This window comes from Monodelphis domestica, chromosome 1, assembly GCF_027887165.1.
Source record: "Monodelphis domestica isolate mMonDom1 chromosome 1, mMonDom1.pri, whole genome shotgun sequence".
Taxonomy (NCBI): domain Eukaryota; kingdom Metazoa; phylum Chordata; class Mammalia; order Didelphimorphia; family Didelphidae; genus Monodelphis; species Monodelphis domestica.
The window spans coordinates 636,227,009-636,251,287 of NC_077227.1; the positions used below are offsets into that span (position 1 = coordinate 636,227,009).

At 37.8% G+C, this 24,279-nt stretch overlaps 1 protein-coding gene across 2 annotated transcripts in view; it reads left to right on the plus strand.

The window, feature by feature from the left end:
- The window catches only part of LOC103099919 (N(4)-(Beta-N-acetylglucosaminyl)-L-asparaginase-like), a 101,939-nt gene that overhangs the window by 55,212 nt on the left and 22,448 nt on the right, over nucleotides 1-24,279 (plus strand). Inside the window, exons 3-7 of one of the 2 annotated variants that reach the window (XM_007476740.3) lie at nucleotides 5,534-5,690; nucleotides 6,062-6,107; nucleotides 8,302-8,340; nucleotides 8,767-8,855; nucleotides 17,030-17,045. In XM_007476740.3, the coding sequence (XP_007476802.1) occupies nucleotides 5,534-5,690; nucleotides 6,062-6,107; nucleotides 8,302-8,340; nucleotides 8,767-8,855; nucleotides 17,030-17,045 (347 nt within the window). The remainder of the gene's footprint in view (nucleotides 1-5,533; nucleotides 5,691-6,061; nucleotides 6,108-8,301; nucleotides 8,341-8,766; nucleotides 8,856-17,029; nucleotides 17,046-24,279) is intronic. The other variant, XM_007476741.3, reaches the window with a different exon arrangement.

The following is a 24,279-nucleotide window of genomic DNA, read 5'->3' on the forward strand; positions in this document are numbered from 1 at the left end:
AGCTCTAGTAACATCTCTGGAAATTATATCACTTTTCTGTTGAGTATTATGAGGTTACTTTCAGAATTCTGAAGCTATGGGAAATTTTTGGGTGCTCTAGCTGCATTGCAGTTTATAAAGGGGGAATTCTGTCTGAAACACATAATGTAAATCTATTGAACAGTTAGCATCCAGCACCTTAACGGGCTTCCAAATCCAGGGTTTTAGCTTCTGTTCTTGGATCATTGCTCTTTTGAATAGAGGCCTTCATTTTCAGGAATAGTTATGGATGAATTGACTTATTTGTCATCTGTTTTGACTGAATGAAGTAGGACAGTTCACAAGTCCATCACACAGAGAAATAGAGAACAAATGACTAAAGTTCCAGGGGGGAAGGCAGTTTGTATGGGAGAGGTTCTGGGGAGGCAGTAGTGATTTAGCAGGAGAAAATGGGTTAGTCTTCTAGAGTATGGAGGAGAGTAGCATCTTGAAGAAAAGTAGCATCCTGCCCAACACAGTGTACACTATTATCTTCCAGGTATTTACTAAAATGGTTTTGTTCCCATGCCCCCCCCCCTTCTTTCCTTAATATTATTTTGAATTTTATTGGAATTGGACAAGTTTCTCCAGGCTTTGTCAATTGACTCACAGCCACTGAGTTCAGTGGAGGGGTGAGATGTGCCTATTTTGTTTCTGGACCAGCTATTCTTAGAACAGCTGCAGGCCTTTTGTTTCTATCAGAACCCAGTGATGTTTGCATGGGACTTGAATCAGAAGGATGCTCCAGATGTGAATCTGATGTGCTATCCTTGGTCATTCTTTCTGCCTTGGAAGGTTCTTCATTGTGCCTGTACTAGTTTTTGTGGGTTGGCTGCACCTTGAGGAAGCTCTAGTTGTTATGAAACTTGGAAGTCACTTTGGTTTTTGTAGTGCTGTAGTAGGTCCTGGGGGCTAGAGCTAGGGGACCCAGGTCTTTCCAACTGAAATAAATGGTAGGGATTTGGTGATGGGATTGGATGTTATTTAGGCCAGTATCAGAAGAGTAATTTGGTTTTGGGAAGTGTGATATTTAAAAGGAGTGTGAGCCATAAACTGTAATATTTAAAATAGTTGAGGTCTTAAACTGTAGTGATTAAAATAGTGGAAGACATAAATTGTAGTAGATATAAGAGTGGGTGAGTAAATTGTGACCGCAGAAAATTTGTTTTCACTACAGTGTCTTGTTTTTAATCAATATATAAGTGGTCACCAGGGAAATATTCCCAATTATTCAAATATACCCAAGTCAACTGGGTTTTATAGAAAATTTAATTAATAATACAATGAGGAATTAAAGAAAGAGAGAAAGAGAGAAAAAGAGGGAATAATGAGAAAGGGATAAGCCGGCCCTGGCCAGTCCTGGCCAACCCAGGCCTAAGCCCTAAGAGAAAAGATCAGTCAGTCCTTAATCACTCACCACAAGATCTGTCCAAGCAAGGATTCTAGTGACACCAGGCCAGCTCCCTCTCAGCTTACTTCACCAGGTCAATCCTCTATCTGAAATGTCCCCGAGAGAGTCTCGAGAGAGACCCTTCAAGGCAGCCTTTCCCAGCTGACTGTTTTTAGAGAGAGCTTTTCGGCTCCTTTTAAAGGGCATTTTCTCCTTTGTCACCTCCCCTAAATTCTTACATCTACCGATCACAGTAGACATTTTCCAAAGGACAGACCATTCTTAGTTCACACCTAAGAAGGTGTGAACTTTTGAGTAATTCACACCAGGAAAGCTCTGAGTAAGTTTCTCAGCTCTTTGTTCCTTATAAATTCACAAGTTGCTTAACCTTTATAAGTACTTAGCACCCCTTTGTATTAGTTCTAAAAATAGGTATGGCTTAAGTATGGGTTTAAGTACTTTTCATTGTTCAGCAAGGAGTTTTCTCCCCTAAAACAGGCTTAAGTACGGGTGGAGTAGAGGTCTCACATTTCTGATCTAAGTAGAGTTCACTGCCCAAATGGGAAATGGTCTTAATCCAATCTTATGAAGTATGAATTTTTAATTTAATTAATTTATGAATTTTTAAGGTTCACAGAAGGCCACCCAAACCCAGACCAAGGCAGAGCCAGACCCTGAGATGAGACACACATAACCCTATGTTATAAAATAACAGTTGTTTAATAAAATAGGGACAGGTTAGAAGGGATTTGAATATAACTTACTCTAATAATAAGTAGTTACACATCCCCAGATCTACAAATCTCATCAGACAGATTGCTTCTGAGTGTTTTCCCTACTCTACTCCTATCCTCTCTATATAACCTAATTTACTATACTCAGCTAAGCTAACACTATACCCCCCTTTTGATGATCTAAGGAAAGGGAGGGACTATGTGTAAATCTGACAGGGCCTAATGATGGACCAAGATCCAAGGATCTAGGTCAAGTTTCACAATCAGCTGTCAGTTTTCACAAGAGCAGTATAGGAACTCAGCAAATGTCAAGTAGCCAACAGGGTAACAGGATAATCCAAACAGCAGGTAAGATGTGAAGATCAGGCAGTCAAATGCCACAGGGAAAAAGCTAATCTCCTCAGGTCCACCTAGAGAGAAAAAGCCACAGCCCCAAGGCTCAACTGTCTCTCCCCAATAGTAGCTGCTACCTACCCCAGAATTCCAGAACTCTGCACTTTGCTGTCCATTTTCAAACTCACACACCTTAATTCACTTTTCCTATAACACAACCCATTATCATTCCCCACAAGGGGATGTTTGCCCTCCTTTCTGTGTATGGCTTCTTCTTCCCCTTCAGAGACCATATAAATCAGAGATAATAAAGTCTTGGAATTCCAAGAGAGACAGTAAGGGTTTTAAAAAAGGAGGAGGTGGCAAAGGGAACACTACAAAAAAATACCATAAAAATCTATCATGGGATTTAAAAAATATTTCAGCAAGAAAAAGATGAAATGCCCATATTTATCAGTTTTGATGTCCTTGCCATTCAGATTGGCATCCCTTTTATAATCTTGAAAATTTGTTATTTCCTCAAATCTCTCTTTTAGAGAAAAGTGCCTGGAAATAATGATTTTATAATCCATGGCCCTGACTTGGGGATTTGTCTAATATCATTCTTTTTGGCTCATTCCTTTTTCTACAGAAGGTGAAAATTCTTGGAGTTGCTAGAGTTAGCCTTTCTAAGTGAACCCTTCATTCCCCCCCAAGATTATAATCCTCCACATCTGTAGTATTGTCCTGGGGGAACTTTCCCCAAAGAAGAAGAAAAGATAGAACGGATGTCACCAGAGTGGTCCTCCCTCCCCCGGGACCTGCACAGAGCATGATCCACATTGCCCCCTCCACATGACAATGCTGATCCTTGCTTAAAGACTAGAAAGTTAGAAGGTGGCTCCTTGAGGGCTGAACTGTCTCTTGTTGTCATTGTGTCCCATCTGCCATTTCGTGATGCTTTAAAGTACCAGTTGATTGATGGATTGAAAGAGGAATGATGCTTCCAGGGTCAAGGCCCTCTAGGAGATGGGAGAGGAAGAGATCAAAAGCATAAGCAGAGGAGTTAGATTTGCCTCAAAGAAGGAAAACCAGTTCTTCCTGGTCACACTGTCTACAGCTTCTCCCAAAGAGATCATTCTAGCTTTGTTTAGTTCATTTGATTCTTTCATCCCCTATTTCACAAGGTTCTATTTGGTCATCTGAATCTTCTACTTTTTCACCTTTGCTAAAAGAAGAATTAATGTTGATAATGGTTGTAGTTAATGCATTTGTTGTTGTAGAACTTGGGCTTCCTCACTTTTATGTTTCTTTCTCCAGCAGGGATGACAGTGCTGCCACTTAGTAATGTGTATTAGAATTTTGTAGTCCAGGACTCCATTTCCCAGAATCCCACTTTCATCCTCATGTTAGGTCCTTACATTTTGGAGATAAAGTTTCTGTAACCCCACCCCCTCTCTCTCTTCTCCGGAAAATGTGGTGGGGAAAAACTTCTCTTTATTCAGGCTTTACTTTTGTCTTTATATTTCTTCTACTTCAAGTGATTATTAATAAATCTTATATAATACTTGGAGTTATTGGAGTTATTGGATATTAATTTTAATCTTACAGTAAGTATTTCATAATTTCTTGTCCATTGGCTGCTCTGTGCAAAACACAATGCCAGGTTGCTGGGAATGATAGAAAAATGTCCAAGACAATTCCTTAAGGATATTGTGGAAATAAGGGGGCAGCTGGGTGGCTCAGTGGATTGGGAGCCAGGCCTAGGGATGGGAGGTCCTGGGTTCAAATATGGCCTCAGACACTTCCTAGCTGTGTGACCCTGGGCAAGTCACTTAATCCCCATTGTCTAGCCCTTACTACTTTGGAACCAATACACAGCATTGATTCTAAGATGGAAGGTAAGGGTTTTTAAAAAAGGATAATTTGGAAATAAGCACCTATGAAATAGATAACATTGATCTAGAGAGTAAGAACTATAGGATTTAATCCAGTGAATTCATGATGACAAATGCTATCTATCTCCACAGAGAACTGATAAACTCTTTTTTTTTTATTTTTTTAAATATATTTTATTTGATCATTTCCAAGCATTATTCGTTAAAGACATAGATCATTTTCTTTTCCTCCCCCCCCCACCCCCCATAGCCAACGCGTAAGTCCACTGGGCATTAGATGTTTTCTTGATTTGAACCCATTGCTTTGTTGATAGTATTTGCATTAGAGTGTTCATTTAGAGTCTATCCTCTGTCATGTCCCCTCAACCTCTGTATTCAGGCAGTTGCTTTTTCTCGGTGTTTCCACTCCCATAGTTTATCCTTTCCTTATGAATGGTGTTTTTTTCTCCTGGATCCCTGCAAGTTGTTCAGGGACATTACACCGCCACTAATGGAGAAGTCCATTACGTTCGATTATACCACAGTGTATTAGTCTCTGTGTACAATGTTCTCCTGGTTCTGCTCCTCTCGCTCTGCATCACTTCCTGGAGGTTGTTCCAGTCTCCATGGAACTTCTCCACTTTATTATTCCTTTTAGCACAATAGTATTCCATCACCAACATATACCACAGTTTGTTCAGCCATTCCCCAATTGATGGGCATCCCCTCGTTTTCCAGTTTTGGGCCACCACAAAGAGTGCAGCTATAAATATTTTTGTACAAGTCTTTGTGTCCATTATCTCTTTGGGGTACAGACCCAGCAGTGCTATGGCTGGGTCAAAGGGTAGATATTCTTTTGTTGCTCTTTGGGCATAGTTCCAAATTGCCCTCCAGAATGGTTGGATCAGTGGGAACTGATAAACTCTTGAGTATATATTGAAGCATATTTTTTTCACATTCTTTATTCTTGCTTTTTTTCCCCAACATAGCTAATATGGAAATGTTTTGCATGACTTCACATTTAGAATGGGTATCATATTGCTTGCCTTCCTCAAGGATAGAAGAAGAGCTAAGGGAGGGAGGGAATTTGGAACCTAAAAAAAGAAAATTTTTTAAACAATTCTAAGAATTAAAAGAATATTGAATTTTAAAAAAATAAATAAATAAAAATTGCACCATTGCTTTTTCTTGTCTTAAAAAAGGATTGGAACTCCCATTGTGGTGGCTCGAAAGGTCATGGATAAGTCAATTCACAGTTTACTTGTTGGAGAAGGGGCCTTGGCTTTTGCTAGAGAAGAAGGTTTCATGGAAGAAGAAAATGAATGTATGCTAAGTCAACAAAGTGCAGAGGCTTATCGGGTAAGGAATTTGACAGTCATTCAAAAAATCTTTATTAAAAAGCAATCACCCAATTGTTATATTATCTTAAGCAGAGAAAAAATCATTTGGGTTTTACAACTGTTTTATCCTTTGCCATACAATTAATCAGTTAAATGCTTGTTAAGTGCCTAGTATGTAAAATGCATGTTGTTAGGACTTTGAGAGAGAGTCCCTCCCCTTAAGAAGCTTATGGTCTAACTGAAAGACATTTGTTTCTTTCAGTTTCTTCTTTGTATAATTTAAAATAACAATAATAAAAGCTAGCATTTATATAGTATTTTAAGGTTTACAAAGTGGATTACATGCATTATCTCATTTGATCCTACCCTTTGTTTATTTTCTGACTACAGGAATATTTGGGGAAAAAAACAAACTACCATGGACATGATACTTTAGGTAATTAATTCATTTATTGAGGATATTTTTATACTTGCATGATAAAAAGCAGTGATATGGTCAATCATATTTAATTTTTACTCTAAATTTTTATTTTTTATTTTAAAATCTTATCTTTATTTTATTCCAATAAGTCATATTAAATTACAAATGCTACTTTAAGGCTGAAACAGTTAACATTTCCTGCCCTTTTTAACTTCATTCTGAGCAGTAATTTACAAACCAAGACAATAGAGCCAATAGTATCAATATGATCTGTGTATAACTTTGGGTCTGTGCTTTCATATAGTGTAGTATGACAAATCTTCACCAAACTCCATGCAGATCCCTTAATGTTTGTAGTCTAGCAGCAACTTTCTGGTTTCCTTAATATCTATAGTCAACCATCATCTTTTATTAAGGTCTTTGGGAAAGATGAGACACTTTCTGATTTTTGCTTAAGACCTAGACCCATCTTCTCTACTACTCTATAATCTAGCAATACTAGTTTTCTTTCTTTTTTAGCTCTAAAAACCATCTCCCAACTATGTTCCTTTGTACTGGCTGTCACCCATCTCTGGAGTGCTCATTCTCTTAATCTCTGCTATCTTGATTCATTAAGTTTTCTTTAAGACTCAGATCCTACTTTCTTCTGCAAGAAGCATTTCACAGGACCTTCCACTGCTAATACCTTTTGCTCAGGGATCACCTCCTATTTACACTGTATAGATCTGTATTTACGTAATTGTTTACATTCTGTCTCCCCATTTGAATGTGAGCTCCTTGAAGGCAAAGATGACATTTAAAAAAAAAATTCTTGAATTCCTCAGAGCTTCTTTGCATAGTCCATGGGTACATAGTATACACTTAATTAAATGCTTGTTGATTAGTTGATAAACAAAGTTTGTCATGAAGACCCTATGGAAAAATTGTGTTGATATTTAGGTATTCATAGATAGATCATACATAATAACTTGGTGATTTACTCTTTAATACTCATTTATATATTTGATGTTATTCTAAGACTTTCTGAGTAGAAACATATTGGGTTGTCTGCATTAGTTAAAATCTGGATCAAACTCCATCGTTGTGATAATGTAGTTCAATAGGGCCTTGTTTTCCACAAACTCAACACATGTAAATTCAGGTATACACAATTGGCAAGCAAAAAAATGAAGATAAAAAATACATAAAACATGCATAAAATACATAAAACATACTTATTCATGCTTATTCTCCCTTTGAGAAGCAGTAGTGTGAGTTATTACATTGTTTTGCACCAAACATTAGCTCCTACATCAGTCTTTTTGTTTGGACTTCTGGCTTGTAACAAGTCGTGTCAGTGTCAAAGCAATGTTCCTCTTTCATCAGAGGTTTCATCAGAGCTATTTAGTCATTAATAATGGCCCCCAAATACAAGAGTATTGGTACTGGTAGCTCTGATAAATCTAACAAAAATCATAAGGTGCCTAGCTATGTTCTTATAAGAAATGTTTATTAAATTTTAAATAAAATAAATATAAAATAAAATAAAAATTTACTAAATAATTGGGCTAACTATTTTTAGTTTATGAGAAGGGTCTTAGAATGTATTGGTGTCATAAAATGAGGTCCTACTGTATACCTTTATACACATTTATCACCCTTCTTATAATCTATATTTTGTAAATATTTTCCATGAATTATTTATGAGAAAACCAATTCAAACATACAAATTACATGAGGATTTTTCTACTTAAATGTGTAATTCAATCGCCTTTTTTTTTGGATAAAATGTTTTTGTTCTATGCCATACAACACATTAAAATTTTGGACTTTTTTAGCTACCTAAATTATTCTAGATTAATCTTATGGATCTATGATGAGACAGTGCCTCATCTTCTAAATAATCATAAAAGCAAAAGTTGATTTCCTGAGGTGCTTTAATGAAATTCTCTCTAATTGAGCCATATTCCTATCAGCAATGAAATTCTAGACTTCCAGCTAATATATACTTTCAGGTAAAAGGTTAAATAATTGAGATATATTTTCCTATTGAAAATGGCAGACTTTAAACCAGTTATATTACTTGAGTGAATGGTCATCTACAAATTCAGAAACATATTGGGCATGATAAATATCTTAGATATTTCTGTAGTGAAATAAATTTTTCATTGTCAAAACAATTAATGCTGCTAGGATTGTGATTCCATCTTCTTTTACATTTTCTTTGCAGGTCTCATCGCCTTGGATATTTATGGAAACATAACTGTTGGTAAGAAAGAGCTAAATGTTATATTTTATTTATCTCTATGAAAAATAGTAAAATAATAACTTGGAAAAAGAAATCTTAGCAGAATGCATAATCAAGTCATAGAAAAGAAAGAATGGAACTTTAGGGGGCAGCTGGGTTGCTCAGTGGATTGAGAGCCAGGCCTAGAGACAGGAGGTCCTAGGTTCAAATCTGACCTCAGACACTTCCCAGCTGTGTGACCCTGGGCAAGTCACTTGACCCCCATTGCCTAGCCCTTACCTCTCTTCTGCCTTGGAGCCAATACACAGTATTGACTCCAAGATGGAAGGTAAGGGTTTTTTTAAAAAAAAAGAATGGAACTTTAACTTGCCTCTTTGTTTTCTTTTTCCTATCTGTAGTTTGAAGAACAAACTTCAAATAAAATTTCAACTATATATATCTCCATAGGTGTTTCCACATCAGGGGCTCCCTTTAAGTATCCTGGGAGAGTAGGGGATTCTCCCTTGCCAGGGTGTGGTCTGTATGCAGATTGTCAGGTGAATTTTCTTTATTATACTTTATTAGTCCTGAAGTTATTGGGGAGGATGAGGAGGAAATCCCAAACTCTACTCATAGCTTAGCCTCCTGCCACTGACCTGCCCCACAAAATAAGGCAGAAGGTCAGAAGGTAGGGCTTGAAGGAAAAAGTACAAAGGGTTGTTTCTTTATCTGTAAAATGAGGGTTTGGATTATATGGTCTTTTGAGGTCTCTTCCAGTCCAGAATCTATGATCCCATGATCATCTTCCCTTGAAGAATATATCTTTTTATATAAGAAGTATATTTCTGCACGTTGTTGTTCAGTCACATCCAACTCTTCGTGACACCCTGGATCATAATGCACCAGGCCCTTCTATCCTCCATAATTTCCCTAGTCTGGTCAAACTCATATTTGTTGCTTCTGTGATACTATCTGCCCATCTCATCCTTTTTTGTCCCTTTCTCCTTTTGCCTTCAAGCTTTTCCAGCGTTGGGGGCTTTTCCAATGGGTCCTGGCTTCCCATTGGGTAGCCAAAATATTTAAGCATCAGCTTCAGTATTTGACCTTTCGATGAATAGTCTGAATTAGTTTCTTTAAGTATTGACTGAGCTGATCTCCTTGCTGTCCAAGGAACCCTCAAAAGTCTTCCCTAGCACCACAATTCAAAAGCAATCCTGTGCTACTTGATTTTCTTTGTAGTCCATCTCTCACAGCTATAAATTACTACTGGAAAAGCCATAGCTATGACTATACAGACCTTTGTCAGCCAGGTGATATCTCTGCTTTTTTAGTATGCTCTTCACATTTTCCATAGCTTTCCCTCCATGGAGCAAGCGTCTTTTAATTTCACGGCTGCAGTCAACATGCAGAAAAAGGCGGATGATATGTGAGCTTCCTCATAGATGTGGGATATGAAAGACTTTAACAGCTGGGAGCCCTGAGGCTTGCTAAAGTCTCTTCTTCTCAGAGGTGTTACTACACTAGTCAGGTTAATAAAAAGTATTGCATTAAGAATAAATCCTGACTCTGCATATGTCCCGCAGAACACAACATTGTTCTTTGTTTGCACTTCTTATAAGATCTCCCTTAACTTATCTTTGGGTTCTCTCCTTGAGCAGTCACTATTTACAATAGTGGGATTCCTGCTATATTAGCAGGGACTTAAATTGGCCAGAAACCCAGGCCTGTTGGTCTTCGTCCTTGCATTCTTCACATTTAGTTAACTACATAGGCTGTGATTGAGCTGGCCTTGACTCTACAAATTATAAGGGATAGAAGGATCATATTGTAATTCCCACCCTTCAACTGTAAGCTCTTTCAGAGTAAGAATTCTGTCTTTTTTTTTTTTTGAGTAGCCCTCAGTCTTTTGTACATAGTAGATACTTAATGAATGCTTCTCAAAATTAAATCAGTTGAATTCCTTATGTAATCCTTTTGTTTTCTGTTGGGTTGTTTTTTTTTTGTTTTTTTTAATGATATTACTTTGAGAGAAAATGTGATATAGTGGGTAGAGAGTTGGCCTCTGACTCCGGAAGACCAGGATTCGAGTCCTGCCGCTGAATACGTGCTGAGTGGCCCTGAGCAATCACATAACCTTTCAATGGACCAGACAACTCATAAAGGACATTCCATATCAGGAGCTTCCTGTACTAGTAAAATCATAGACCTGATGTAGAACAAAACCAAAATACCACCTTACATTTGTATTCTGCTTTATACTATCAGTAGCATTACCTTCATCTTTACATTGCATTCATTACATTAATCCTTACAGCAATTCCATGAGGTAAGTGAGGATTTGACATTTGAAAAATAGGGAAACTGAAAGCACAGGGACTAAGTAATTGGCCCATGGACTGGAGAGAGAACGTAGGTCTTTGGGTTCTTAGCCCAGGTGTGCCCCTTTTACCCAACTATTCTATTGCCCCTTCCCCAACCAGATTAGATGCCTCTGGGGGGCAGGGACCATCTGTCTAAACCGCTGTGGGTCCTCTCTGGCTAGTACAATTTGTTGTTATTCATTTGTTTCTTTATGACCCCATTTGGAATTTTCTTTGTAAAGATCCTAGAATGGTTTGCCATTTCCTTCTTTAGATCAATTTACAGGTGAGGAAACTGAGGCAAACAGGGTTAAATGACTCACTCAGCTAGTGTCTCAGGGTAGATTGGAACTCAAGAAGTGAGCCTGACTGTCTCTTCACTACTGTACTACCTGTACTGCAGAAATGCTCCCCAAGTTTTTCTTGATGGAACCTTGGGATTATTGGTGACTGTTTCAGTATATCTATGACTAAAGTCAACTTCTGCCCAAGATCTACTCCCTACCCCCCCCCCCCCAGTTTCTCTTTCCTTTTGATGAAACCATCATATCCCAGGCTCATAAGGTTAAAGTCATTTATGACCCTCTCTTTCACTATACACATTTCATCAGTTGCCATGATGTCTCTCCCATCTGTCCCTTCCTTTTCATTCTTATTGCATCCACCTTGCTTCAGCCACTGATCTCTGCTTGCTTTTGATTATATCAACAGTCTCCTGGGTTGTTTTTTCTTCAGCCTCCAATATATACCTTTTCTAATCCAGCCTTCACACTGCTACCCAAGTAATCTTCCTTATGCACTTCTCTGATTCCATTCCTCTCCTTTAAAACTTTTATTGGTTCCCTATTACCATTGTGGACAGGTATAGGTCATTTCTTCCTTAAAATCCTTAAGGTTTCTGGGGCAGCTGGGTTGTTCAGTGGATTGAGAATCAGGCCTAGAGATGGCATCAAATCTGATCTCAGACACTTCCCAGTTGTGTGACCCTGAGCAAGCCACTTAACCCCCATTGCCTAGCCCTTACCACTCTTCTGCCTTAGAACCAATACCCAATATTGATTCCAAGACAGAAGGTAAGGGTTTAAAAAAATCCTTACGGTTTCTGTTATATCTATCTTCTATTACTTTTACAAAGGTGAAAGTAATTGAATTTGTATATTCACATCTTGCATGAGAGTACAAAAGTCCAGTTTCTATTTTCAGATTGTCCATTCTCCCTCAAAGCATGGTAGTTCGCCTAGAGTACTGTTCTTTCTTATCTTTTATTTTATTCTCTACCTTTCCCTTATCAGACTTATAATTAATATATAACATGTATCTGAAAACTCTTACACTCTAGAGTTGCTATCTCCTGTAAGACCTCTGATCCACTATTAGGAGGCCATGCCCCTATGATCTCTTTTATACTTACATTGTATGTACCAATTTATGGATATGTGGGCTCCCCCACTAGGGTGTGAGCTCCTTGAGGGCAGGGCCATTTTTTTCCTCTTCTTTTTCTCTCTCCAAGGCTTAGCACAGAACTTAGGACATAGCAGTTGCAGAATAAGTGGTTATTGATTGGTTTATTTATAGAGTGAGCTATACCCAATACCTTATAGCTTTTGAGTATTTAGCTTGACAAAGGCAGTTGCATTATAGTATAATCTCCAATATATATAGAAGAATATACAAAATTATATAGAGTAAATTGCAGAGTAGATAGAACTGTTCTCTTCATGACTATATTCAAGAATACTGTAGTAGTGGTAGTCTCTCGGTGATCAAGAATGACTATTGTCTTTGTGCAGTTTCATCTACGGTGTACCCTCATGTGGATTTGGAGTCCAAAGGCTGAGGCGCAGAGTGTGTGGCACACGGGGTATGGGACGCCAGTTGTTATGGGAGGTGCGGTTGTGGCCTGGTGTTGGCGTTCACGCGCAGCAGCAAGACGTCGATGTCACTCATCTTCAAAGGTGGTGGCGGCATGGTGAATGTGGGTTCGCCAGCTGCTTCTGTCAGAGGCAGCGAGTTCTAGTTGTTTTGGTGTAATGCCAGCCCACTTCAAGTTGGACTTTAGCTGATCTTTGAATCTTTTCTTTGGTTGGCCTTGTTTCCTGAGTCCAGCTGACAGTTCACCATAGAATACCTGTCTTGGTATTCGCTGTGGGTCCATGCGGATGACGTGTCCAGACCATCGTATCTGGGTTTTGAGGACCATTACCTTGATGCTGGTGGAGTTGGCTCTGGCGAGGACTTCCTGATTGGTGATTCTGTCCTGCCATCGGATCCTCATGATTGACCGGAGCGTTGGTGGAATTGCTCCAGCTGTTTCATGTGCTTCCGGTACAGGGTCCATGTCTCGCAACCATACAGGAGCGAGCTGAGGACCACTGCGTTATACACTTTGAGCTTCGTCACAGTGCTTACACCACTGTGTTGGAGGACTTTGGAGCACAGCCGCCCAAGTGCCTGGCTGGCCTTTTGGATCCTGGCATTAATCTCGTGGTCTAGGGACCCGTCGTTGGTGATGGTGCTGCCCAGGTACTTGAAAGTGTTGACATTAGAAAGCTGCATGCTGTTGATTATAATGCACGGCTGGTTAGTTGGCCTCCCTGGTGCAGGTTGGAACAGCACCTCTGTTTTGCTGAGGCTGATAGGCCAAACAGTTTTGTTGCGGTGGAGAGAACCTGTCCACAATGGTTTGGAGATGATTTTCTTGGTGGGCCATGAGAGCACAGTCATCTGCGAAGAGAGCTTCCACGATGAGTCTCTCTGTTGTCTTTGTTTTTGCAGTCAGGCGGCAAAGGTCAAATAGTGAGCCATCTAGTCGGTATTTGATGTAGACGCCTAGGTCTAGATCCATCACAGCATGTTGTAATACTTGGGTGAAAAATAGGTTGAATAGTACTGAAGCGAGGACACAGCCTTGTTTCACACCATTGGAGATGTTGAAGCGATCGGAAGTCTCTCCACCAGATAGGACTTCCCCTGTCATGTCGACATGAAAGAGCTGGATCAGTTTGACGAATTTTGCTGGGCAACCGAGCTTGCTGAGGATCACCCACAATGCGTCCCTGTTCACTGTGTCAAATGCCTTTGTCAGGTCTATGAAGACAATGTAGAGACTCAGGTTCTCCTCAAGGCATTTTTCCTGCATTTGCCTCACCGTGAAGACCATGCCTATGGTGCTGCGATCTGGTCGGAAGCCACATTGTGATTCAGGCAGGTTCTGCTCTGAAACAGATGACAGGAGTCTGTTGAGTATAACACAGTCGAGGATCTGTCCAGCAGTGGAGAGTAGTGAGATGCCTCTGTAGTTGTCACAGGCTGCTTGTGTGCCTTTGTTCTTGTATAGGGCTATGATGGAGGCATCTCTGAGTTCTGGGGGCATGTCTTCCTCTTCCCATATGCTGGTCAGCACTATGTGGAATGCCTGGAGCGCCTTTCCATTTAAGGCCTTGTACACCTTGGTTGGGATCCCGTCTTTACTGGGTGCCTTGCCTGCACTCATTTATTTAATGGCTTTTTGGACTTCCTCTATTGAAGGAGGGACGTCAAGTTGTTCAATGGTGCGGTTTTGGGGGATCTGGTCAAGGGCACTTTAGTCGACTGAAGAGGGTCGGTTGAGAAGCTGACTGAAGTCTTCTTTCCACCTGTTGCTGATGCCTTTTTTATCTTTTATGAGAGTGTCACCGTCAGAGGATAGCAAGGGAGTGGTGGTGGGTTTTAATGGCCCATAGACAGTCTTGAGGGCACTGAAAAATTGTTTGTAGTTTTTCATATCAGCAAACCGCTGGATTTCTTCTGCCTTTTTTTCCCACCATTGGTCTTGCATCTTCCTGATCTCACATTGCGCCGTGGCTTGGAGAGACTTGAATCTGTCCTTTTTAGGAGCAGAGTTTGGGTTATTTTGCCACTCCATAAAGGCTTTGTTTTTCTTGCTCAATAGGTCTTCAATAGCAGTGTTGTTCTCATCAAACCAGTCCTGGTGGTTGTGTTGTTTTGGGTCTAGGACTGCCTTTGATGTTTCCTTCACTGCGTCTCTGAACTGGTTCCATTTCACGGTTGAGCTTCCAGTGAGTGGTCCCTTGGCAGACAGCTTGTCGTCCAGGCAGGACTGGAATGTTTGCAAATAAGATAGATCTCTAAAAACAAGAATACTGTATTGGAATGGATAATTCCCATACCATTTGGTAATCACATTATGCTGAAGAAAACAATAACTTAAAATATCCCAAAAAGAGAAACATACATCATGATATTAATTTTTCTGTTCCTTTTATATTTTTGCCTTTTCTATGAACAACAGAATAATGTCTTTAGTACTCTAAAGCTTTAAAATATAGATATATGGAGAAATAATCATAGTGATGTAGGATATCATAACTGATTATAATCATATCAAGTTATAGTAGGAATATATGATGATTATTTAGTTTTTTTTAGGGTAACATTACCCTTCTAGATTCAGCCAAATAAAATAAAGCATTCCTAACTTGAGTTGGCATCATTTGTAAAGGAATATGGTTCAGACATAAAAACCAGACAATATAAAGTAGTATATATTTTGCAAACAACTGGCCAATTGCACAGAACTGCAAAGTTGTGGGATAGTGTGTTGAATTTCTTTTATGCTAATAGTTGAATTTCAAGTGTCTGGAAAACTAAATGTCACAAGCTCAGATTTTATCTTCACCATTACAAGATATCTCTAAGAATTTCTGTTACCATTCCTGCATATTTTGTCCTAAAAGACTTGCTTCATTTTATGGAATCGTGCAGGGGTGTGTTGAAAAGTGTTTAATAATTAGCTCTCCAAAGGGTAAACTGTGTATAGGCAGGACATACTTTTGAGTTTAATGTACATTTTTAACATTTTCCCCATTACTTTCTTAAATCCAGACAATCAACAATAAATCAAGCCCTGCTCATCAGCATTTACTGATCTTCAAGGTGTAAATTACTCCATCAAAATTTAGCAGTTGGCTCTGGAACCATTATTTCCCTGAATCTAACATATGTTATCGGTTTAAGCCTAAATCACTCGATTCCTTTTGACCTTTTGACCCCAGATGCTCTCTAAGACTTCAAGTTGCTTGTGTTGCTTGGTGTGAAGGATGTTTCTTCACAGGAAGTTCCCCTGTGCCAGGGAAATCAGAGGTCACAAAAATTATATATATATATATATATATATATATATATATTTAATGGATTCATTGAACTTCAGAATGGGAAGGAACTTTTGAGATCATCCATCATCTAGTCCAAAGGTTCATTTTAGAGATGAAGTAGCCAAAGCTAATGAGTGTAAGTGATTTGCCCAAGATCACAGAGTTTGATAGTGGCCATCCTGAATCTTGAACCTGGTTCACCTGGCTCTATTCTGTGTTTACATTGTTTCCTCATGAAATACCCAAGCAAGAAAACTTTGGTCAGGCTTTTCCTAGAGAGGAAATATCCTCCCCACAAAAATTCCAATTAATTTTCATAGTTTTTTTATATCACTTTTTCTTTTGCCTACATTATCATCATGATTATCAAACAGTAGTATTTCAGTTAAATGTCTAGATAGGCATGAAGCTGCTCCAATAAAGCTAAATTAGAATATGGTAATTTCTTGCTTATACCTTTTTTAAGGAATTCAGCAACATTAACATCACAGATTATTCTTCATTTTAGATTACAGAGACATAAGAATTCTTAAAAAATAATTAACTCATGCTTCCAAATTTAGTAGGAAATTTTAAAATTTATTGTTTCTGGCCTTCAGCTGAATCTCTACTTCCTATGTACTCTGGCTGAAATCCTCATATATCTACTTGGTGATGGCCATTTTTCCTAGGCTCTCTTTTGTCATATGAAAATCCCTGTATTCATTCATTCCCTTAAACCCATGTGACTTCATTAGCAGTCTTTAACTCTTATCTGGTTTTAAGAGAAGTACCTTGACTGTTCTTCCAAGCTATTTCTTCATCCTTAAATTGATCTGCTTTTTGAAGTTTTAAGATGTTCAATTGTATGTAACTTTTAACTAAAGTTATATTTTCCAAAACAAATTTTCTTCTAGGCCAGTTTAAGAAATCATAATGCATAGCTTTAAAAAAAAGTCAGTCTTCTAAATTTCAGTTTTTCTTTTCACACAGCAAGTACATACTATTTTAGCAATTTCATAATTTAATTGAATAAGTATCTGAATATAATATGCCTTCTATTTTGTTAGTTTTTATGCCTTACCTTTCAATGTCTAGGATTTTCTTTTAAAATATTGTCTGAATATGTTCTTGCTGATAGATTTCTTAAATTTAATAATTATTTCACCACAATAAAATTAACAAAATACTTTGCTTCTTAACACAAAAATAATTTAATTTTCATTCTCTTAATTTTAGGTTGGAGCAGCAGCAGGTACGTAAATATATACAGAAAATTAAAGAACATCAATTGCTGAATGAGATGAAAATCATCAATATAAAGAATATTTCTAGGGCTAAACACCAAAGGGTCCAAAGTGTCTAATATAATAATAATATCTACATACCATTATAGTGAGAAAAGTAATCAATCAGCAAGCATTTATTAAGCATTTATATTTGCCAGGCTCTGTTCTAACATTACAAGGTAAGAATGATACTATCTTTGTCTATGAAAAGTTTGTATTCTATTGGAGAAGACAACATGTATATGTATAAGAATGAAGAAATATTTTCAAATAAGTACAAGATAATTTTAGGGAGAAGACACTAGCAGTTACAGGGTGAGGGAATCTCAGTGGTGTTAAGGAAGGAGATGGTTCTTGAGTTGAGCCTTCAAGAACAAGGATTGACCTGAGTGAGGTACAACAAGAAGGCCAGGCTGACTGGGTATGGCACAGAGTACACAGAAAGGAATAATATACAATAAGGCTAGAAAGGTATGTTGGAGCCAGATTTTAAATATCCTAGCAGTAATAGGGAGTCACTGGAGTTTATTGAGCTAAGAAATGAAAAAATTAGGCATGTATTTTAGGAATATTACTTTGAAAGTTATATGGAGAATAGACTGGCTTAGAGGCAAGTTAGGAGACTATTGCAATAGACTAGGCAAGAAATCAGTCAATTGAGCATTATTAAGCACCAACATGGGCCAGACACTGTACTAAGAAGCAATGAGGAATTAAATTCATATATGCCTACTGACTAGCCAAGAGATGCCATGGATATAGAATCAACAAGACTTGGTGACTGATTGAATATGTGGGAGAAGGAAAGTGAAGAGTCAAGGACAACTCCAAGGTGGGGAAGCTAAATGACTACAAGAACAGTCTTGCCCTTAACAGAAATAAGGATGTTTGGAAAGAGGGTGAGCTTGAAGGAAAAGATAATAGGTGGTAATTACAACAATGGGAGTTGATGAGGTCACCAAAAGAGAAAGTAGAGAGAGAGAAGGGCCACAGAGGAAGCCTTTGCTTCCCCCCCCCCCCCCCCCCATAGAGAATGATGATGGGCCAAGGAAGCCTGAGAAGAAGCAGCCAGATTGGTAGAAGGAAAACTCAAAGAGCAGGCTCACAAGAACCCAGTTCCGGGGAGTTCCCAGGGAGAAAGGGTCTGTCATGTCAAACACTATAGTTTGACATGGATGTGAGGAAAAGGCCATGCAATCTGGCAATTAAAAAATCACAGGTAACTTTGAAAAGAACTTTTCCTTGTGAATGATGTGTGCAGATGCAGACTACAAAGGACTAAGAGAACAGGAAGTGGCAACACGGAGTACAGACAGCTTGTTCTAGGTGTTTGGAGAGATATAGGATGCTAGATTGAGGAGTAAAAATGTGAATGGAGATTTCTTTAAGGATGAGAAGATGTGAGAGTATTTGCAGTCAGAAGAGAAGGAAGCAGGATTAGACAGAAGGGCCATGGGAGGGCAATCTGAGAAGATGGCAGGGATAGCCTTTCTGAAGAGAAGAAATGGAGATGTAGATTAGGAAAGAAGTAGCTCATAATGAATGGGCTAAGTGGATTACTCAATACTTAAAGGATGTAGTCTCTTCAATTGTCTAGGAAGGTACTTTCTTCTAGATAGTAAAGCACTCATCTTTATGTCCTAGTCAAAGTGGTCACCAACTGATTTCATATTAGAATTTATCTCCATCCTGGAAGAATAGGTCACTATTCTGAATTCCAACAAATACGGTTCATTTCTTCATTCCTTGACAGTAGGTAAATTAAGTTTATTATTATACATACAGGTTTCTTTATAAGATTTTAACTGGATATTTTTATTATACTTTGATATTAACTATTCAAAGATGTTTCCCATTACTGAGATGGTCATTATAATTTTGCAAAGTTTTAGAATAAGCTCAGAACAGATTTTCTCTTAAGGTGAATTTAGTTCTTTAGATACCTTCTGCTTTAAGACAAATTAGAAAAAATCCCTAGTAGGTGGCCTCAGCATTCCCCCTCACACTCATCCAGTCTACTTTGTCCCTGGGGCAACCTCCCATTCTTAAAAGTGACCCAACAAAAAATCATTACCAAAAACATGATTATGAAGATTTAAAAAAAAAAAGAATTTTCAGACTTTCCTTAGCTCCCTTCAGGAACCTTCATTGAGATTTATGAATATCCTGCCTAATATAAAGAGAGATTCCCTCCAAACTAGACTGTCTGACTCCTTCCAGAGTGACTATGCAAGTCTTCCAGAAAATCCTCACCTGCTTACCATATTACCTTTGTTTGGACAGCTTCTGCCACTTTCTCCCTGAACTGTACTCCATAAATAAATCCACAATCCCTACTAAGAACTGTACTGGTTTAAAGGCTTCTTATGCTGGAACAAACCCTAATCTGGAGATACCTTCAAAATGTTTCACTTAAACTTAGCCAAATTTTACCTACAAGATTCTCATGGAATTTTTTTTTTGTTGTTTTTTTCCTATGTGTTTCTCTTGTTCATTCCTGTCCTGTCCACTTTGCCCTATCATTCTTCCTTTATTTCCATCATTCTGGAAATTTGAGTTCTAGTTCTGACTTTGCCATTTTCTGAGTCTTGATAAACCCACATGTAACCAACCTCTTTGGGTCCTTGTTCCATTGTCTATAAAATGAGGAAAATTAGACACAATGATGTTTAAGTTTCCTTTCACATCTGAAATTCAGTTATTCTTTTTTTTAATGTCCAAATATATTATTGCTTTTTTAAAAAATCAAACAGAACAAGCTCTCCTTTTTTCCACTGACAATTCCATTTTTCTTTTCATGGCTTGTAGAATGGTGAGTGGAAAGTTAGAAGACATTGATTCTAGGCTTGTAATAATACTGAATTAGCTGTGTGACTGACTGTGGGGAAAGCATGCCATTTCTCTGGCTCTTAGTCTTTATATCAAAAAGTAGGTGCCTGGATACAAATGATCTTTTTAGATTAGTTTCAATAGAGAAAAATCTTTTCTAAAAGAAATGGCTTCTGGTAGGGGAGCTAGGTGGTTCAGTGAATAGGGATCCAGGCCTGGAAACAGGAGGTCCTGTATTCAAATCTGCCCTCAGATACATCCTTTGTGACCCTAAGCAAATCACTTAACCACCATTGCCTAGTCCTTGGCAGTATTCTGCCTTGGAGGCATACTTAGCTTTGATTCTAAGATGGAAGGTAAGGGTAAAGAAGGGGGAGGGGGGGCAGGGAGAGAGGGATGGAGGAAGGAATGAAGGAAGGAAGAAAAATGGTTTCTTAGCTGAGATCTCAAATAATTTAAAACTTATTTCAGTTTCTTCTTTCAATCACTGTTCTTTTGTCCTTTCTTCTTTTAAAGGTGAGTGACCTTTAGGATCCCAAATTCTGTGCTTGAACCAAAAGGATAATAAAATGGTAGCCCTGAAGTACTGCTGTAAAGGGAAACTTTTTGTTTCATTCTACAATCCTTAATAGTTGGTTGGAAGCCTCAGTCAGGTCATGGAATCCTGTTTTATTCAATATTTTCTCTCTTTCATTGCCTAGTACTCCAAACATATTGAGCACTTGATGACTTTATTTTTTGTCACTAAATATTTCTCCATTAAGATTTCTTTGGGAGAAAGAACATTCAAGGAAGGGTTTGTGACCATAAAGAAAAGCTTCAGTAAATATATGCTCTTTTCTTCTCCAATCCAGTTAGCCAAGAGAAAAGTTGAATAAACACCAATGAGATTTTGATCAATCTACAATGAGAAACTTACAGATAATTTGAAATGTTTGTTATTTTCCGTTTTTAATAGGCTTTTAAAAAATCTCCAACTCCTAAAAGTACTAAAAGTGCTCTTGGAGCAAATAGGCAATAATCCCCTTTCTACCAAAATGGGATTTATGCACTCCTAACAGTCTGGTTCAATGTGTTCTAAGATCTTCCTAATTATTTCCAATTACCTACCTCAAGCACAGTATTTTCAGGAGTACTACTAGGGTGAGAATTGGTTAGTATTTGATCACTGTATTCAATTTTATGTTTATTTGGCATCAAAGGGACTAATAAAATTTATGGGATGGGTTTCATTTTTTATGTAGTTGATTTTTACAACAAAACATACTTGTGGAGTAGAAAACAAATGATTCTATTTCATCTAGGGATGGTACACAAAGAGTTTAGATGGATTTTGTCTCTCTGCCCTACTATAATAGGCAAATGACCCAGTTGGACCCAGAACTTAGGCCTTTCAGCCAGCAAGGTTCCCCTTTATCTGCCTAACTTTGATTAGATGCTTTTAGATGATGTAGCATGTTAAACTATTGCTACAAACTCATTAGATTATAAACTCCTTAAGGGGAGAGACTGCCTTTTAAAGGCTCTGTATCCTCAACACATCTTCCTGACTGTGGACAATGGGTCTTGTTTAAAGGTCAGGTCCTTCTAGCTGCCCTGCTGGAAGCCATTTCTTTTATTTGTTTATTTATTTGTTATTATTTTTATTTAGAGTATTTTTCCATGGTTACATGATTCATGATTTTTTTCCCACCCCTTTTCTCTCCCCCACTTCTGGAGCTGGCAAGCAAATTCCGCTCGGCTATGCATTTTATCATTGTTCAAAACCTATTTCCATGTTGTTCATATTTGCAGTAGAATGATCTTTTAACATCAAAACCCCAATCATATCCCCATCAAACTATATGATCAATCATATCCCCATCAAACTACATGATCGATCCTATGTTTTTTTCTGCTCCCCCAGTTCTTTCTCTGGATGTGGATGGCATTCTTTCTCATAAGTTCCTCTGGATTGTCATGGATCACTGCATTGCTGCTGGTAGAGAAGTCCGTTACATTCAGTTGTGCCACAGTGTATCAGTCTCTCTCTTTAATGTTCTCCTGGTTCTGCTCTTTTCACTCTGCATCTAGTCCTGGAGGTCATTTCAGTTCACATGGAATTCTTCCACTTTATTATTTCTTTTAGCACAATAGTATTCCATCACCATCAGATACCACAATTTGTTCAGCCATTCCCCAATCGATGGACATCCCCTCATTTTCCAGTTTTTTACCACTACAAAGAATGCAGCTATGAATATTTTTGTACAAGTCTTTTTTCCTCATTATCTCTTTGGGGTACAAACCCAGCAGTGATATGGCCATATCAAAGGGCAGGCAGTCTGTCTTTTAAAGCCCTTTGGGCATAGTTCCAAATTACCCTCTAAAATAGTTGGACCAATTCACAAGTCTACCAGCAGTGTATTCGTGTTCCAATTTTGCCACATCCCCTCCAACATTTATCACTTTCCTTTGCTGCCATATTGGCCAGTCTGCTAGTTGTGAGGTGGTTCCTTAGAGTTGTTTTGATTTGCATTTCTCTAATTATAAGAGATTTAAAACACTTTCATGTGCTTATTGATAGTTTTGATTTCTTTATCTGAAAATTGTCTATTCATGTCCATTGCCCATTTATCAGTTGGGGAATGGCTTGCTTTTTTGTACAATTGATTTAGCTCCTCATAAATTTGAGTAATTAGACCTTTGTCAAAGATTTTCGTTATAAAGACTTTTCCCCCAATTTATGCTTCCCTTCTAATTCTGATTGCATTGGTTTTGTTTGTACAAAACCTCTTTAATTTAATGTAATCAATATTTTACATTTTATAATATTTTCTAATTCTTGCTTGGTCTTAAAATCTTTCCTTTCCCATAGATCTGACAGGTATATTATTATTCTATGTTCACTGTGGGTTTTAAAATTAATAATCAATAACTAAATATTATATTTTATAAAGTTTTATTAATAATAGCCAAAACAAAAAAACTGTCTGACTTCAGCCTGGTCACAGGTCCAAGAGAGGAAGAGGGAGGAGTTACAGCCACTTAAATACAATCACACAAAATGTGGGGACACAGGAAAATTGGAATTTTGGGAAATACTAAGGGACTTATGGAGGATAAAGTCCAAAGTTTCAAAATCTCCATTTATACACATCCCCCTGTGATCCTATTGGGAAATAAGTTTCCCCAAAAGGATCATGGAAACATAATCAACTTAAAAATTGCAATAATTTTTGGATAAAAGGAAAAGAGAACAAAATCAATGATTACTAGGTTGACAAAAAGCCAATTCAGGAGCAGTCCCCTTTAGCATAAAAGTATACACTCAAAACAAAGGCATTTCAACCCCCCATAGGTCAATTCACATCCCAAAGTTCACTCTTCACTGCAGCATGTGGTTTCTGCAGGCATCTATCTTCATGGGTCATTCTGGATTCTGTGAGGTAGCAAGTTTCTTATCCTAAAACTGCTCAAAGTTAAATCAAAGTTCATAACAATAACTTGGCCCACCTGAGGTGAATAATAACAAACACAGGGATCACTCAGGAATGCATGGCTGTGTTATGAGGTATATGAATCAATTTGCAGTAGAAAATCAAAAACATAAAAAAATCCAAATAAAAGAGAAAAATAACTTGTGGATAAAATACAAAATGGTAAAAGTCTTATGTCTAAAAAAATCTAAGTAAAGGAAAAGCAAATCTATAACAGGTCCTTGAATCAGGGCCCAATTAAAATGATTTAAGCAATTATGCATTTACCTAATCAGTAGCCAGGACTACAGAAAGTTTGCCACACCATGAAAGACAGAAAAGGGACTAAATTATAGGAGCAAGATAGGAGCCAAATTTGAGATACTTGGTAGAATGTGGGACAAGGAAGACCTGCCTTCACATGTTAAACAGCCGCAACCTCGAACCCCAAACAAGTTCAAGAGTTCAAGTACTCTTGTCTTGGCTCAAAATTTTCATCAATCCCATTGAGATTGGTTGGTCTCTTTGACCTTGTGCTTGATTGGCACTATGCAGTTTAGCTTTGTGCTTCTTTGGCACTGGGCAATGACTCTTTTTGTATTCTCATGTCCTGGAATCAGACAGAATCATTAAGCAAAGTCCCATGCATTTTTTTTAAAACAATCAATGGCATAATTTTTATTGTCTAAAGCTTTTTGGGTATGCACTGACATTATAGCAAATATATTTTAAATTTATATTACTGCAAAATAAAAAAAATTAAAGAAAAATCTTCTCAATACTGTTGACATGTAGGTACTTCAAATACAAAAAGGAGAGAAAAAATAAAACTCAGATACTATATTGCACATGCAAGGAAAAACAATAATAAAAAAAGTTTTAAAAATAAAAAATATATAGCTTAAAATCAGTG